The following is a 14,018-nucleotide window of genomic DNA, read 5'->3' as shown; positions in this document are numbered from 1 at the left end:
CTGCTTCATCAATAGAAAATGTAAGGTTGGGTTTTTTCTTCAAGGAATTATACTTTCTGAAACTGAGGAACACACTTAAACGAAAAGAGAATTCACATGATAGTAATTCTTAGTGGGAGAAACAGCACTGTGCAATGACACTGAAAGAAGCAGTGCATGGGTATTAGAAGCTAGAAACTGTGTACCCATAACCTGAACATGTTCCAAAAGTGTGATATCCAATGCTTCACAAAGGAAAAGAAGATGCCACAGCTTATACAAAAGTATCTTCATAAAATTTTCACAAGTGTTAACATTATTTAAAAAAATAAAAGAGGATGCACAGGATCTCTCTGCATGCACAGGCAGTGCTAGTTGAGAACAAATTGAAGCAGGCACAGTGGAGATAGGACAAGTATTTAAAAGAGAAATGAAGAAGCTGTACACGAGTATTCCTAAATTTTACTTTAAAAGTTAGAGATGAGAAAAATATCTGAGCCTATACACATCAGCAATAACTTTCAATCCTTACAGGTCTACTTAGATTCACTGCTTAGCTTATCTGTTCTGCGAGAACTCTATGCTTTTCTCTTTAAGTCAGAAACAAACAGAATGTATTTAGTTATCTCTGTAAGATATTATGATTTTATACGTTTGGATTTCAAAAGCAACGTTCTCAATTGAACATAAAAAGTAGTACAAAAGGGCTAACGAAACCCTAACAGTGCAAATCATTAGCAGAGAAAACCTGTGACAACCTCTTTTACAAGCTGGCCTTTATAACACATGAAAACAGATAAAAATTTAGCCTTAGTTTACAATACAATCATTTTCCAAATCTGATTTTTCTTTTTTTTTTTTCTTTTAAAGTACAAAATCTCATAAATCAGGTTTTCTGTTGTTCATATACAATCAATAAAGGCTAAATTCAAATTCTATATTTTACAAACAAGTCTGAAAAAGGAGGGAGTGAAGTACGGAAGAATGTTCTGTGGATGTTCCTACTGGCCTCAAAAAAGTAGTGCTACAGATAACTGTGCAAAGAGAATATACTGTATAACAATTCCCTATTTCAAGGCATGAAAATGTCACGTTGGATAAAAGAAACAGGAAGGTTAATTGTAACGTATTAAAGAAAGGTGCAAATGCACCGGTCGCTGTCGAACAGTATACAAAGTATATTGGGCTCAGAATTGTGTCTGTTGATAGCACCTGGCTTTTACTATGTCTTTAGCAAATAATTAGATTTAAGATTAAGATTATTAAGAAAAAAAAAATCCCTGTTGGCCATACCTCACTCCTCTATATTCAGATTTTACAATTGTACAAGTTAGATTGAGGTTGCCCTCTCAAATGTACTTGACTACCTCCTGCCAGGGAGATGGATTCCATTTACAGGAGGCAGGAAAGGCAGCAAAAGCTCCAGTTGTGCAAAAAGTGAGAAGTGGTCAGAAGGGATGAGTGGATGTGGACAACCACTTATATTGTTCTCTATTAACCAATGATGATCCAAAGGTCCAAGAATGCCAAGTATGTTTAGCTGAGGTTTAGAGTAGAAGATGTAGTCAATAATACCCTAAAACAAGAGAAGAAATGAAATTATTAGTATATATTCTTGACTCAAGTTATTCTTCCAAACAAAGGTGAGCACAGTCGTATGAGTAAGCAAAATGCTACCATTCCTTCTCTACAGCATCAACTTAAGACAATTCTTACTTCCTATATCCCCTGATTTGCTCAATACAGATTAGGGAAAACAGAAGTCAAGCCTACCCTGTATCACTTCTGCTATGCTTTTGTGGGTTGCAATTTCCAGCCTCCTACACAGCTTCAAATCACATTTATCTGATTTTGAAGAAGAAAAGAGCAGTCTTGTTTCCCCCGAGCCACAGAGCAATAAGATTTTTCCAGCAGCAACACAGATTACTTCCTTGAAGTTGACAGCTTCAGTGCCCCTGTTGAGCTATCTCATTTAGCTTGGAGTATTAATATATAAAATCTTCATGTTTACAAGGAAGGTTAACAGCACCCCAACTCTTGTGAATTTATTAGAAGTTACTAACAAGGAAAATCTGATTTCTATGAGACTGAAGTGCTGAACACTCTGGTTTGCTATGTTTTAAATATAAACCTGGTGAATTTACTGTTAGCTCCCCAAACGGATTAACTTCTGTAACAATTTTGTACAGCAAATCGCTATAGTTAAAATTCAAAAAGGAGTATTTTCCCAAAATACCAGCCACGTTCTTACCTTGAAGTCAAATGTGTAATTTGTATAAGGCATTAGACCATTCTCATAGGCACTCTTCAACTTGAAACCATGTGTAATTCTTCCATTTGTTGTTCCATTTTTTCCATTGCAGCTGAAGTTAGTAAGACTTTCATTGTATCTCAGTTCCTTAAAATCTTTGTGGTTTGTTTCCACTCCACCAGTGCTCAAGTACTCAACAACACCTATTAGGAGGGGCACACACACACAAGACAGTATTAACAAGCATTCAGCAGCTGAGAGTGTGTAGGTACTTTGAGTCATACATGCGACTTTATTACAAGCAAAACCTTAACACATGTACAATAGTCAGCAGTAGTTCTTTTAAAATATTACAATACAATGTATATAACATATCAAGAGTGAATGTCACCTAGAACAGAGACATACTTTCTTTAATAAAAACAAGAAGGTTTTTATTAAACCTCCTGGGGAGGGAGATGAAAAAAGTGGAAATAAAGTTCCACGGATGCTAGGTAATGAACTTCCTCCTCTCCAAGCTGAAGTCTTGGCTTTCAGCATTCTTCAGCTACAGTGTTCCAAAAAAGCCAAATTCTGTACCACTACTTCAAATAAAATTAAGTTTAAAGAGGCTGCAAAGCCAAATTGATAAGATTTGTCAGTGATTGTGCCTCTTAATTTCAAATAGCTGTGTTAAGGTTCTAGAAGGTAAAAGAAGCAATTAGATGCTCTAAAGACACAATCAGACACGTGAAGAGGCTACTGCAATAGCCACTAGTGATACTTTGCTTCCTGGGATCAAAAAGAATCAAGTTTCCAGTACTGCTGAGCAGTAACTGCTCCTATCAACCTTAACAGATGTTAAGAGTTGCCAAGCAGTGGCCAGAAGGGAGATCAGGAATGAAGATTATTATATTGAACATCTAGCAATGAGAAGGAAGTGCTCTTGAGTTCAGCACTTCAGTTGGGTACCTGAGAAAGCCAAGAAGGCCATCACTGTTATTTTCTTCTACTTTATAAAGTTGCCACCAAGACAAAAAAAAAAGTTGCATTTAGTAAAGTGCTCTGAAGAATTCCTTTCTGGTAGGAAATATATTGAATATTGGAAGTCCTAAAATAAGTGAGCTGCAGAAAATGAGTGTATGGTGGCAACTTTAAAGACAAGGCCCTATCTTGTCACACTTGAAATTAAAAAACCCCAATTATCAGCAACATACTCATGCTTCCAGTTATTTTTGGAAGATACAGTCTTCCTTTCCATTCCTGTATTGTAAGATAACAATGAACATGCTTCTGAAAGACCAGACATAGCTACACTACTGCACAGGCAATAAGGTCACTTACAAAGGAAACAGTTCTATCTTTTCTCTCTTCCTTCTATTTTATTAGTACCTTTAGAAGCTTGTATCAAACAATGTATTCTCTAAATTGAAAACCCCTTTAAAGAAGCAAGACCTTAAAATCTAAATTATTATACACTTGAAACAGTCTAAAAAAATAAATGAGGGAACTCTTACCAGAGTCTGGTAGGGAATTGAGATCTGCACACAGTACAAGTGGAATGGTTCCAAGCTCTCCCGAAACACCAGGTTTGAGACTACGAGAAGCTTTATCAATAATGTTCTTTACCTCGGACAGGAACATCATAGTCTGAACCAGCTTCACATCAGAATAATCTGGGTCCCAATGCATATGTGCATTAGCTACAAGCACTAGCTGCTTTTCCATCCCAAGGTGTGGCTTTCCAGCTAAAATTTAAAATCAATTATTTACCTTACATGGTCAGCAACACAAAACCCTGTTATTGAATTTTAAACAAGATGTTTGAGGGGAGGAAAAAATAAAATACCAGGATAACCTGGAACAGGGTTAATACCATTTAAAAGGGTCATACAACTACTCTTATATCTACTAAGTGTTTTAGTTGATATAAAGCATTAGCCATAATTGTTTCACATTCGAGAACATTAACAGATAGATTACCTTGGTAACGGTAATGCTTATGTATCCAAGAATACTGTGAATTAACTTAAGTAGCAGATAATCCTAATTACAGGCAAGTAGTATCATTCTTAAAAATTACAATGGTTTTCCTCAGGTCGTGATAGTAAACAGGCACAGCTCACATCTTGTCAGGCAACGAGCTCTGAATTTTAAGTTATCCACATTCTAAGTTACCTCTCTTGCTAGAAGTACTTCTTAAAAGGCTTATTAGAATCTGAATTCGTAAAATATCATTTGGATAAATATTACACAGGTTGAGTAGGTACCCACTACGATACTTCAAAGCCAATTTACATTTCCTAAATAAGAATGACAGGGCAGAACAAACAGGTTGTATGAGCATGAGAGGGAAGAAAGTAACAAGCTAAAATGATGCAGATAAACGATCCAGAAATACATGACTAACACCCACTGGTTCTTTGATACCTGTACATAACTTCAAGCAAAAAACCCCACTTCTTCAGCATTGAAACAATATGACTTATTCCCAAATTCTCTTTGGAAATAAATCTGCCTGAACATACAATGTGCAAAGTTATATTAATTTGTAGAACCCAGTTTCATGGGTTTGCTGTAACAAAAATTATTTTCTTTCATTAACAAAATACAATCTATTAAAAAATTAAACTAAATAGGACTTACATGACATTTCTATCAATTCCTTCCGCAGTTCTAACAATACAGCAACTCCAATGTTATCTTTTGTCATAACTCTGTTCAGCATAGCTTCTGAACCTTCTGAGTTTGCCATTGCTAGTTGATTGAACTCAACAGTATGTTTTTGAACCAAAGTAAATCTGAAAGAGAAACATCATATGTGGTTTTTTAGCAGCCAGATACAAAAGGAAATATTCTAGATAACTCTTTTTAATTAAAGCTCAAACACATTTATGATGTGAAAATCTCAGCCAACAACATCATTTCATAAAATACTAAACTGAAATCAAAGGATATCGTTTTCCCAGCAATTTTTATGTATTTTATACTGCCTTAGTTTCAACTAAGGGGGGGTTGGTGACTACAGAAACGTAGTGCTTGCTTCTAATTCTGCAGTAGTTTCCAGTTCAAAGACGCAGGTTTAATAGAAGAGGGACTAAATAATTTCCTAAGCCAAAAGGTATCCCATCTGGCACCTGCATTGACTTGTGAACACCAAGGAATGGAAGCAGGAGGGGCAGGGGAAGTTATTACCCTCATATCCAAACACTTGTACAAATACAATATGACACAATCAGTAAGTGCTGCTGCTCTTAAATAATGGCTTTTTTCCAGAAGCCAGGAGTGATATCAAGTGGCTTGTCTTTTGCTTTATCAGAGGGCTATTTTATCAGAAAGTCACTGCCATCTGAGGTCTTATTTCAGCAATATTGGGATTTACCAATTCCCTTTAAAAAAAAACAAAAAACAACACAAACAAACAAACCCACACAAAACCAAACAAAACAAACAAACAAACAAACAAAAAAAAACAACCAAAAAACCAAAGGCATGAAAATAAGACATTTCCTTCATTTTTCACTATTAACACCTAACAGTTGGGACACACGCACTCAGCAACTGAAGTATCATTTAGTGAACTCCTAACCTGCATCTAACAGAACGAAATTTCAACTTAAAACTTCAAGGTAAAATTTTCTACTGCTAATTTTGCACAGATCGATTTCTCTTGTACAGACACATATTTTTTTTTTGCCCTGTAAGAAACATCCAATGGCTACAAAAAGGGCAACCGATGTCAATCTCTTCGAGCTATAGACCAATTATGTAAAAGAGAGCAAGACACAATAGAAGGCTTTTTGCAAAACACATCAACTTACTTTTCTGTTTTGAAAAATATTGCACAACCATCAACATGTTTTCTTTCCTGTTCAGACATTGTCCTAGCTCTGGATTTTGGACTGAAGAATCCATTGTAGCCACGTTCTTTCAATTCCACCAGGAAAAAACTGTAGTACTGCTCTGTTTCAACCTCCTACAAAGTTAGAAGATGGCACAGTATGAATGTACTATTGGCAAAATACAGAAGGCTGATACTATTTAGAATCTTCAGAAGTGTAAATCACTTTCGAATTAGATTTAAGGGGAAAAAATTGCAAGAATTAAGTACATCAGAGAATGCAAATTTCAGAGCAATATCCCTATTTTAAGAAAATATAAATGAATTTCTGTAATCCCCAGAGTTATGATTATCCCAAGCTTTTTATTTGAAAATATGTCAATTATAGCCCCATATACACACAGAGGCACAAAGACACCCCCACGTACACTTCTTTGATCACAGCTGCTGGTTCACATTCCAACAGTGTGGGCTGAAAAGCATTCTTTTGATGTCAAGCAACAAATAATGTTCTAAACATCACTTCTTCTTTGCTTTTGTTTTCAGAAGGTTTTGAAAACACACCATTTACTGTAAATACATTTAATGTGGAGAAACCAGCACAGGGGAATGGAAAGGGTAAAGAACTAATGGTACATCTTTTACCTGAAGACTTATGATGTCAGCATTGCAGCTCAGGATTTCCTGCATAATGGCTTTTTTTCTGTACTCCCAGTTCAAGGCCCAAGAAGGACAATAGCCATACAGCTGCCGGGTAGCATATTTATCACAGAGTACGTTGTAACACATGACAGAGAACAAGGCTGCAGAACAAGAATTTTACTTACACACTTACTTACATATAGTAAACAAATACATGTATACACACACACAATTATGTTCTTCACTTTTGTCTTCTGCAAATCTTAATAGTTCTTGCTGTATTTGCTTCAACCAAAACACAGCACATGCAGATATACTAAAAAAAACCTCTGATAGTCTTTCTAGGAAGATAAATTAGAGGTTTGGACATATGGCAGCTGTCTTCTAGCATTTAATTGGAAAACAAAAACCAAACCCACCCTTTAATGCAGTAAATAGCAGACAAATGCACTTTATGCTGAGTGCTGCGCTACTGTGAAAAGCCTGAAACAAGGTCAGTGTATCTGAGCACTTATATTTGCTAGCTATACAAAGGTTTGCAAACTCTTCAAATAGGTGATTTAAAATCTACTTCAACTACTACCACGATGACCTGTAACAGGCCCATAGGCACAATGGAACCCTAAGCACAGTGAAAAAGTATAGGCAAAATAAAACCCTAAGTGTTTGCACCTCAAAAAGTTACACTTCAAGTGTAAAAATATATTTGCTAGCTATACAAAGGTTTGCAAACTCTTCAAATAGGTGATTTAAAATCTACTTCAATTACTACCACGATGACCTGTAACAGGCCCATAGGCACAATGGAACCCTAAGCACAGTGAAAAAGTATAGGCAAAATAAAACCCTAAGTGTTTGCACCTCAAAAAACTTACACTTCAGGTGTAAAAAACAAGAAACATCTACTCCCTGTACGAATTTGGAACAGGAGTGATGAGACAGTTTGGGACAACCTGACAGGATGGATTTTGGGTTTTGTTGGGGGAATGTACATCAGCCTGGAAGACTGCAATAATTGAGAAATACACTAAAGTGTTTAGTGTGCAGGTAAATAGAATAGGGTGTATTTTAGACAATTTATGCAGAAGAGAATTAGTAAATAATTAAACAGACACAACCTGAATCCCAACAGCAAGAGAAGTGCTGAGTCAAAGATGATACGTTAGTTACTTAAAAGAATTCTCCATTTTTGGGAAATTATTTCTTTTATTCTTCAGGAAATGTTCAGTTAAGCCTGTTACAACTCAACTATTTAATTAGTTGTGGACAACAGTGTCAATTCCGCTGAGGAGGATGTCAATTCAAAAGAAATTACGTTATAGTAAGAAATGAGTATATCTGGAACAGGTTTTCCAACTGAGACAGATTTACTTCAGCTGGCTGGTCAGCACTGCACAGATGATTGGTCAATTTAAACATTTATTTTTCAGTAAACATCAACAGAAAAGGAAAAAAAACAGAAAAGGAAAAATCCTTAAAGCATTACAGTACCTGTTGGTCTTGTACGGTCTGGTTCTTGCAACATAATCCAAGATCTTGGAGGTGGTTGTTCAGTTGAAACTATGGGAACATTTTAAAGTAGAGATGCAACAAGTGATAATCACGTTTATTTTACACAGCAGAAATAAATGTTTCAAGAATGAGCACTTACTTCTTTTTGCAGTACCTGCCAAATTATCAAGCAAATAGTTCAGTAGCCTTCGCGTCCCATCTGGTTCCTGATAAAGGTTCAGAATATCCTGTGTAAGTGGATTTCCTGCAAACAGGTTTACAGAAATATTGAATAAAATATAGAGAGCCAATATGAACTTGCATATCAGTGTTTAAAGCTGGCATTTCTGAGAAAGATACTGCACCTACTATGAACTACTCAGAGGTTTCAGATCTCAGGTCTTCAATCCCATAAAACACTGGATGTGTGAACAGCTCCAGCAAAGTTAGCCTCATTCCCTCCTGCATCTGCCTCCAAACCGACCACTCCAAAAGCAGCCACTGGATCTAACAATAGTGAAGAACTGGCATGGTACAACACACAGGCAGAGCTGATGAGGCCAAACACAGGAGCCTCCTCTGCTTGCTTTGCCTGATGTGAGTGAAACATCCACCATCAGTTTATTTGCCAGTCATGTATGAGCAGTCCTACCAAACACACACACAGATTGTAAAAGTTGTCATAGACAATGCACATTCTGCTCACTCTGCAGAAAAAGAAGCAAACTTCTTTACTTATGGAGTGCTTTGACAAACTCATTCTTTTTCTTTGTTTCAAATAATCCCTAAATAACAGTATCTATACATGTGGAGTAAGTGGCTACATCTGGGATTGCTATTGCTATTTTATGAATTTGCAGATTACAGCCAATACATCTCAGAAGCGTTATCATTAAACAAGCATGGATACAACGAAAAAGTAGGAATACCTTTCAGACCCAAGGTCTGTAACTGGAACAGTTTCCCCAGCTCAAAAGGTAAAACTCGTAACAGGTTGTTATTTAAATGTAGTTCCCTGTAGACAGAGCAAGAATCAAACAGGGCTGAAAACAGACCAGTATTTGTCTTTAGCAGTAGAGTACAAGAAGTTTAACTAAAAAAGAGACAACATACCAGCAAACCACAATATTGGAAAATTCAAAGACTGAACAGCAATACTCAAGGTAATACTGCTGTACTCATACATACAGAGACAAAACAAATTAAGCTGAAGTACAGAGAAAAGTGTGTTTGTTGAGTTCATCTTAAAAAGTCAGAAATTTTGTAAACGTTAGCAATAATTAAATACTTTAATAACTCTAAGTGATGAAGCAGTAAGAGCTCTGACAAAGCAGACCATGAAACAGTTCAGCTGTGATTAAAGGCCAAATAAAGGGAAATTATATCTCAGGAAACAAACAAGCAAAAAATCCAGGATCATGGCATGGCAGTACAATTAGAACTATGGCATTACCATGTAACAGTCATTTACAACAGTAATTTTCTGTTGGCTTGGGTTTTTTTCCCCATAATTACAGTGTTAAGACAAAAATACATGCTTTTTATCTTACAAAACCAATATGCAGACAGGAACACAATTCATGTCCCAAATTCTGATGGACTTGGTAGGACCTTTTCCCTTTCTTACAGGTATTCCCATCTAAGCTATGCACACTTTCCTCACCATATTCAATATAAAGTTGCTCCTTCAGATTGTTTACAACTTGGTGCATAGAGACTTGAGAAGTATTTTCAGGCAACAAACAAAGGGAAAGAAGAGAAAGGAAACCTGGATGCCAAGAGTTACCTTTGCTCTTTCAGATTTCTACAAGACAGCATTTGAAGCAGACAGATAAAACTCTTCTTCTGGCTTTGCCTTTCAAAAGTAAACTCTACCTGGTACTTCCCCAACAAGAACTTTGAGAAATTCTCTCTGTTTCACTGCATATTGAGAAACCTTGGTAAAAATAAAGTGGCTTGTTTTAGGGACACTCTGGGGTGTGTGTTAGTGGAAGAGATATGGGAGGAGACTCTGTGTAATACAGAAATGCCAAATTACTGCTCAACTCTTTGCAAACTATAGCACATGTAGCCAGCTGTGAGTTTAGTTTTTTCCAATATAAAATCCCACAGACAAAAGCATGTACTTTGGAGAAGAACTCAGAAGCCCACTGTGTCATTCTAGGGCTCCTAAGTATGAATGAGGAATGTGGCAGGTAGAAAAGAGGATGAGGAGTTAAAAAAAAATAAACCCCAACATCTCCACTAGTTCTCAGCACTTCCACAGACATTTGAGACTTAAATCACTATCATTTTTAAGAATGATATTCTACATGACCTTATAAAGCTACTGTTTTATTCTTTAGGAAGCTACTTTTTCCTCTAAGAGTTTTTCAAAGCACTACTGAAATCTAAGAAGTCTAGAGGAAAAACACTGAGCTGGAAGAACAGCACAGCAGTTGGTATCATTACACTTTATCTCTTGGATGAAAGAATTATTTTCTCTAATAGAAGCCGCCCACTCTACATAGCAAAGGGGATCACAGCAAATCCCACTAGTTCATAGAACCGTAACATCATTTAGTTGGAAAACACCTTTAAAATCAGAGTCCAACCATTAACCCAGTACTGCCAAGTCCACCACTAAACCATGTCCCCAAAGGCCATATCTAATTGTCTTTTTAATACCCCCAGGGGTGGTGACTCTACCACTTCCTTGGGCAGCCAGTTCCAACGCTTGATGACCCTTTCAGTGAAGACATTTTTCCTTATATCCAATCTAAACCTCCCCTTGCACAACTTGAAGCCATCTCCTCCTGTCCTATCACTTGTTACTTGGGTAAAGAGACCAGCCACCTCCTCTCTCCATCCTCCTTTCAGGTACTGTGGAAAGCAATAGGGTCTCCCCTCAGCATCCTTTTCACCAGACTCTACAACCCCAGTTCCCTCAGCCATTCCTCACAAGACGTGTGCTCCAGACTCCTCACTAGCTTCATTGCCCTTCTCTGGCCCTGCTCCAGCACATCAGTGTCTCTCTTGTAGTGAGGGGCCCAGAACTGAACGCAGGATTCAAGGTGCAGCATCACCAGTGCCCAGTGAAGGGGAACAATCACTTCCCTGGTCCTGTTGGGCACACTATTGCTGATACAGGCCAGGATGCTGATGGCCGCCTTGGCCCAAGCTGGCTCCTGCTCAGCCTGCTGTGAACCAGCACCCCCGGTCCTTTTCTGCTGGGCAGCTTTCCAGTCACTCTTCTCCAAGCCTGGAGCATTACATGGGGTTGTTTTGACCCACATGCAGGACCTGACACTGAGCCCTGTTGAACCTCATACAACTGGCCTCACTCCATCAACTCAACTTGTCCAGATCCTTCTGCAGAGCCTTCCTACCCTCAACCAGGTCAACACTCCCACCCAAATTGGTGTTGTCTGCAAATTTACTGAGGGTGCACACCAAGTTCTTTCAAGCATACCACAAGAATCTGTTTTACAGCTGAGCTTTCCAAGATAATGCATTACAGTGTTCATTTCCGCCCCCCTCCCCGCCAAAGATCAGAAACCTTACTGCTCAACACCTCTTTATTCAGGTACCTGCAGTAAAAAGGGAGATGTAAGGAACCTTAGGCAAGACCAAACCCAGAGGTCCAGATGGAAGACATGTTACCAATTCTCAAGTGTAAGAGCACAGATAATTTCCGTGGCTCAGGATATTAGCAATGCACAGTGTTGAATTACCATTAGTTTGAACAACTTCCCAGAAGCTATGGGAAATGTCTGCAGTAAGAGCCAGCCTGAAACATAAAACTCCAGCACAGCTGAGACCTGCAGAGCACTATCACATAGGATGCACTTACGGATTTTTCTTCACTTTCATCCCAGTGAAAAGAAATCGTCGATCAGATGCAATTACTGAGGGCAGCCAGAGCACAGTGGATTAATGCACTAGCTTTTCACATTCAGAGATCTGGGCTCAAGTATTATGTTTAGGTCATAAATAGAAAACTAATGTGATGCTAGACCTTAGCTACACATTTCACATTCACAAGATTTAGCCTTCAGTACTCAGAAGAGACTTAGGGTGCGGAAGAGCTGCAGCTTCATAGAATCAGCCAGAATGAATTGGGAAAAGCATTGGGAAGAAGGCACATCTTTTGACACTACTGTTAGCTTATGCACTGCTAAGCTAACTCCATGTTGTATTATGTTTAAAATGTTTTAAAATGAAAGAGATTGATGAAAATAAAAGGATGCTAATGAAGTACAAAGATAAATTTGAGAACATTCCAGTAAACTCAGGATTGCTAGCTCACAAGGTGAGTGTATAAAGGAGGGAAGAAACCTGTTACTAATAACTGCTTTTAATTGAAATAGTAATGCAAAGCTTTCTTTAGAACACACTAATGCACAGCTGAAAACAACTGCACAACACACTACAAAACAGAGCTGCCAATAACGCTCTAAAAGGCAAGGTCCCTTTGCTCAGCCTTCAAGGTTGAGACTTGAACTGCTTTGGAATTTGAGCTTTTAGAACCGCTTTAATCAGCTAGTTTAATCTCCCCCAACAGAGTGGACTTTTCAAAAGCAGAAGAAAATGCAGTGACAGATTTTCTATGTGCAAATTTGCTTTGCTTCCAGCTTCATTAGAGCTGTGCTGGCAGCCCATTTCTCTGTTGTCTTCTTCTTTACTTCTAATAATGCTCTTGTTACTTTTAGACTGTTTTCTGGATTTGAGAAAGTTGTCCACAAATGTCTTCAAAATTAAAGCAATGAAGGCAATTGATGGTAACTGTCTAAGAAAGGTAAAATAAGGCTCTTCCTTTGGGTCAAGGGCAGAAGAATGTTACCTGTAAATATTTACGCTTAGATAAATGATTTATATATTTACATAACTGTTTTTTGAAGTGAAATGCTGCAGTTTTAATTGTAATCTAACTAAGAATCACTATTCATGTTTTACTTCCAAAAGGAGGTATCCAAACTGTGCAGATCTTGGCACTGTAAAGTTGAGGTAAAAAAGAAAAGGTGCATTTAGATGATTTTTCTCCCTCCTCCCCAGTTTGCACAGGAATGCAACTGCACAACAGCAAAAGCGGGAAAGAGATATTAGGCAAGTTGCAGTTGTGATAAAACAAACAGAATAAGAACTATTGTTAAGAATAACTACTACAGATGAATAAAGAGGAAAAAACCGTAGTTAACATGGTTATGAATGCTTAGTCTGACCTTTTTCCTACTTTACTATCAGTTAAAAGCAGTGTTGTTTTGTACATCAGTATTTTTTAGAGAAAAATGCCAGATAAAAATGTGTATGAGCCTGGAAAGAGATGTTCAAGAGAGTAAGCTTGACTTTGAAAAATATAAATGGGTGATTGCCATCAAACTGAGCACTTCAGAAGCTCATTCCATACTGTCATACATCGCAGCAAGAGATCACAGACAAGCCAGCACTGCTATAGCTGCACGGACCATAAGAAATATTTAGAGAGACAGATAAAAAGATGTGAGGAAGGGGCAATACACTTCAGCTTTTCATTTACTGGAATGTAAAAATTACACTGGAATTTAAACCGTTGCTACACGGCTAAAAGAGAACAGTTTTAACTTCTGTTACACACCTGAGTGACACCATGTTTCCGAGCTCTGCTGGTAAACTGCGAATTTTATTAGAGGACAGGTCCAGATATACCAGATTGTGAAGCTTGGCAATGTCTGAAGGAATACGGGATAAGGAATTGTCACTGAGATGCAAAGCTGTCAAATGGGTCAGTGTCCACAATGACGAACTTAGGCTTCTCACTTTCCCTGCAGAGATACAAAAGGTAATAGCACATTCTAAATACAGAGGTTTAGCAATAAT

At 37.7% G+C, this 14,018-nt stretch overlaps 1 protein-coding gene across 1 annotated transcript in view; it reads right to left on the bottom strand.

The window, feature by feature from the left end:
* Positions 1 to 841: 841 nt before the first annotated feature.
* The window catches only part of CNOT6 (CCR4-NOT transcription complex, subunit 6), a 15,770-nt gene continuing 2,593 nt past the window's right edge, over positions 842 to 14,018 (bottom strand). Inside the window, exons 2-11 of the mRNA XM_010016305.1 lie at positions 13,777 to 13,963; positions 9,113 to 9,198; positions 8,344 to 8,448; positions 8,184 to 8,252; positions 6,696 to 6,853; positions 6,031 to 6,185; positions 4,856 to 5,010; positions 3,727 to 3,957; positions 2,231 to 2,433; positions 842 to 1,555 (exon numbers count right to left, since the gene is read on the bottom strand). Of these exons, the coding sequence (XP_010014607.1) occupies positions 1,343 to 1,555; positions 2,231 to 2,433; positions 3,727 to 3,957; positions 4,856 to 5,010; positions 6,031 to 6,185; positions 6,696 to 6,853; positions 8,184 to 8,252; positions 8,344 to 8,448; positions 9,113 to 9,198; positions 13,777 to 13,963 (1,562 nt within the window). The 3' untranslated portion in view covers positions 842 to 1,342. The remainder of the gene's footprint in view (positions 1,556 to 2,230; positions 2,434 to 3,726; positions 3,958 to 4,855; positions 5,011 to 6,030; positions 6,186 to 6,695; positions 6,854 to 8,183; positions 8,253 to 8,343; positions 8,449 to 9,112; positions 9,199 to 13,776; positions 13,964 to 14,018) is intronic.

Source organism: Nestor notabilis, unplaced genomic scaffold (assembly GCF_000696875.1).
Source record: "Nestor notabilis isolate BGI_N333 unplaced genomic scaffold, ASM69687v1 scaffold6346, whole genome shotgun sequence".
Classification (NCBI taxonomy): domain Eukaryota; kingdom Metazoa; phylum Chordata; class Aves; order Psittaciformes; family Psittacidae; genus Nestor; species Nestor notabilis.
This window is presented reverse-complemented; position numbering and strand designations above follow the sequence as displayed.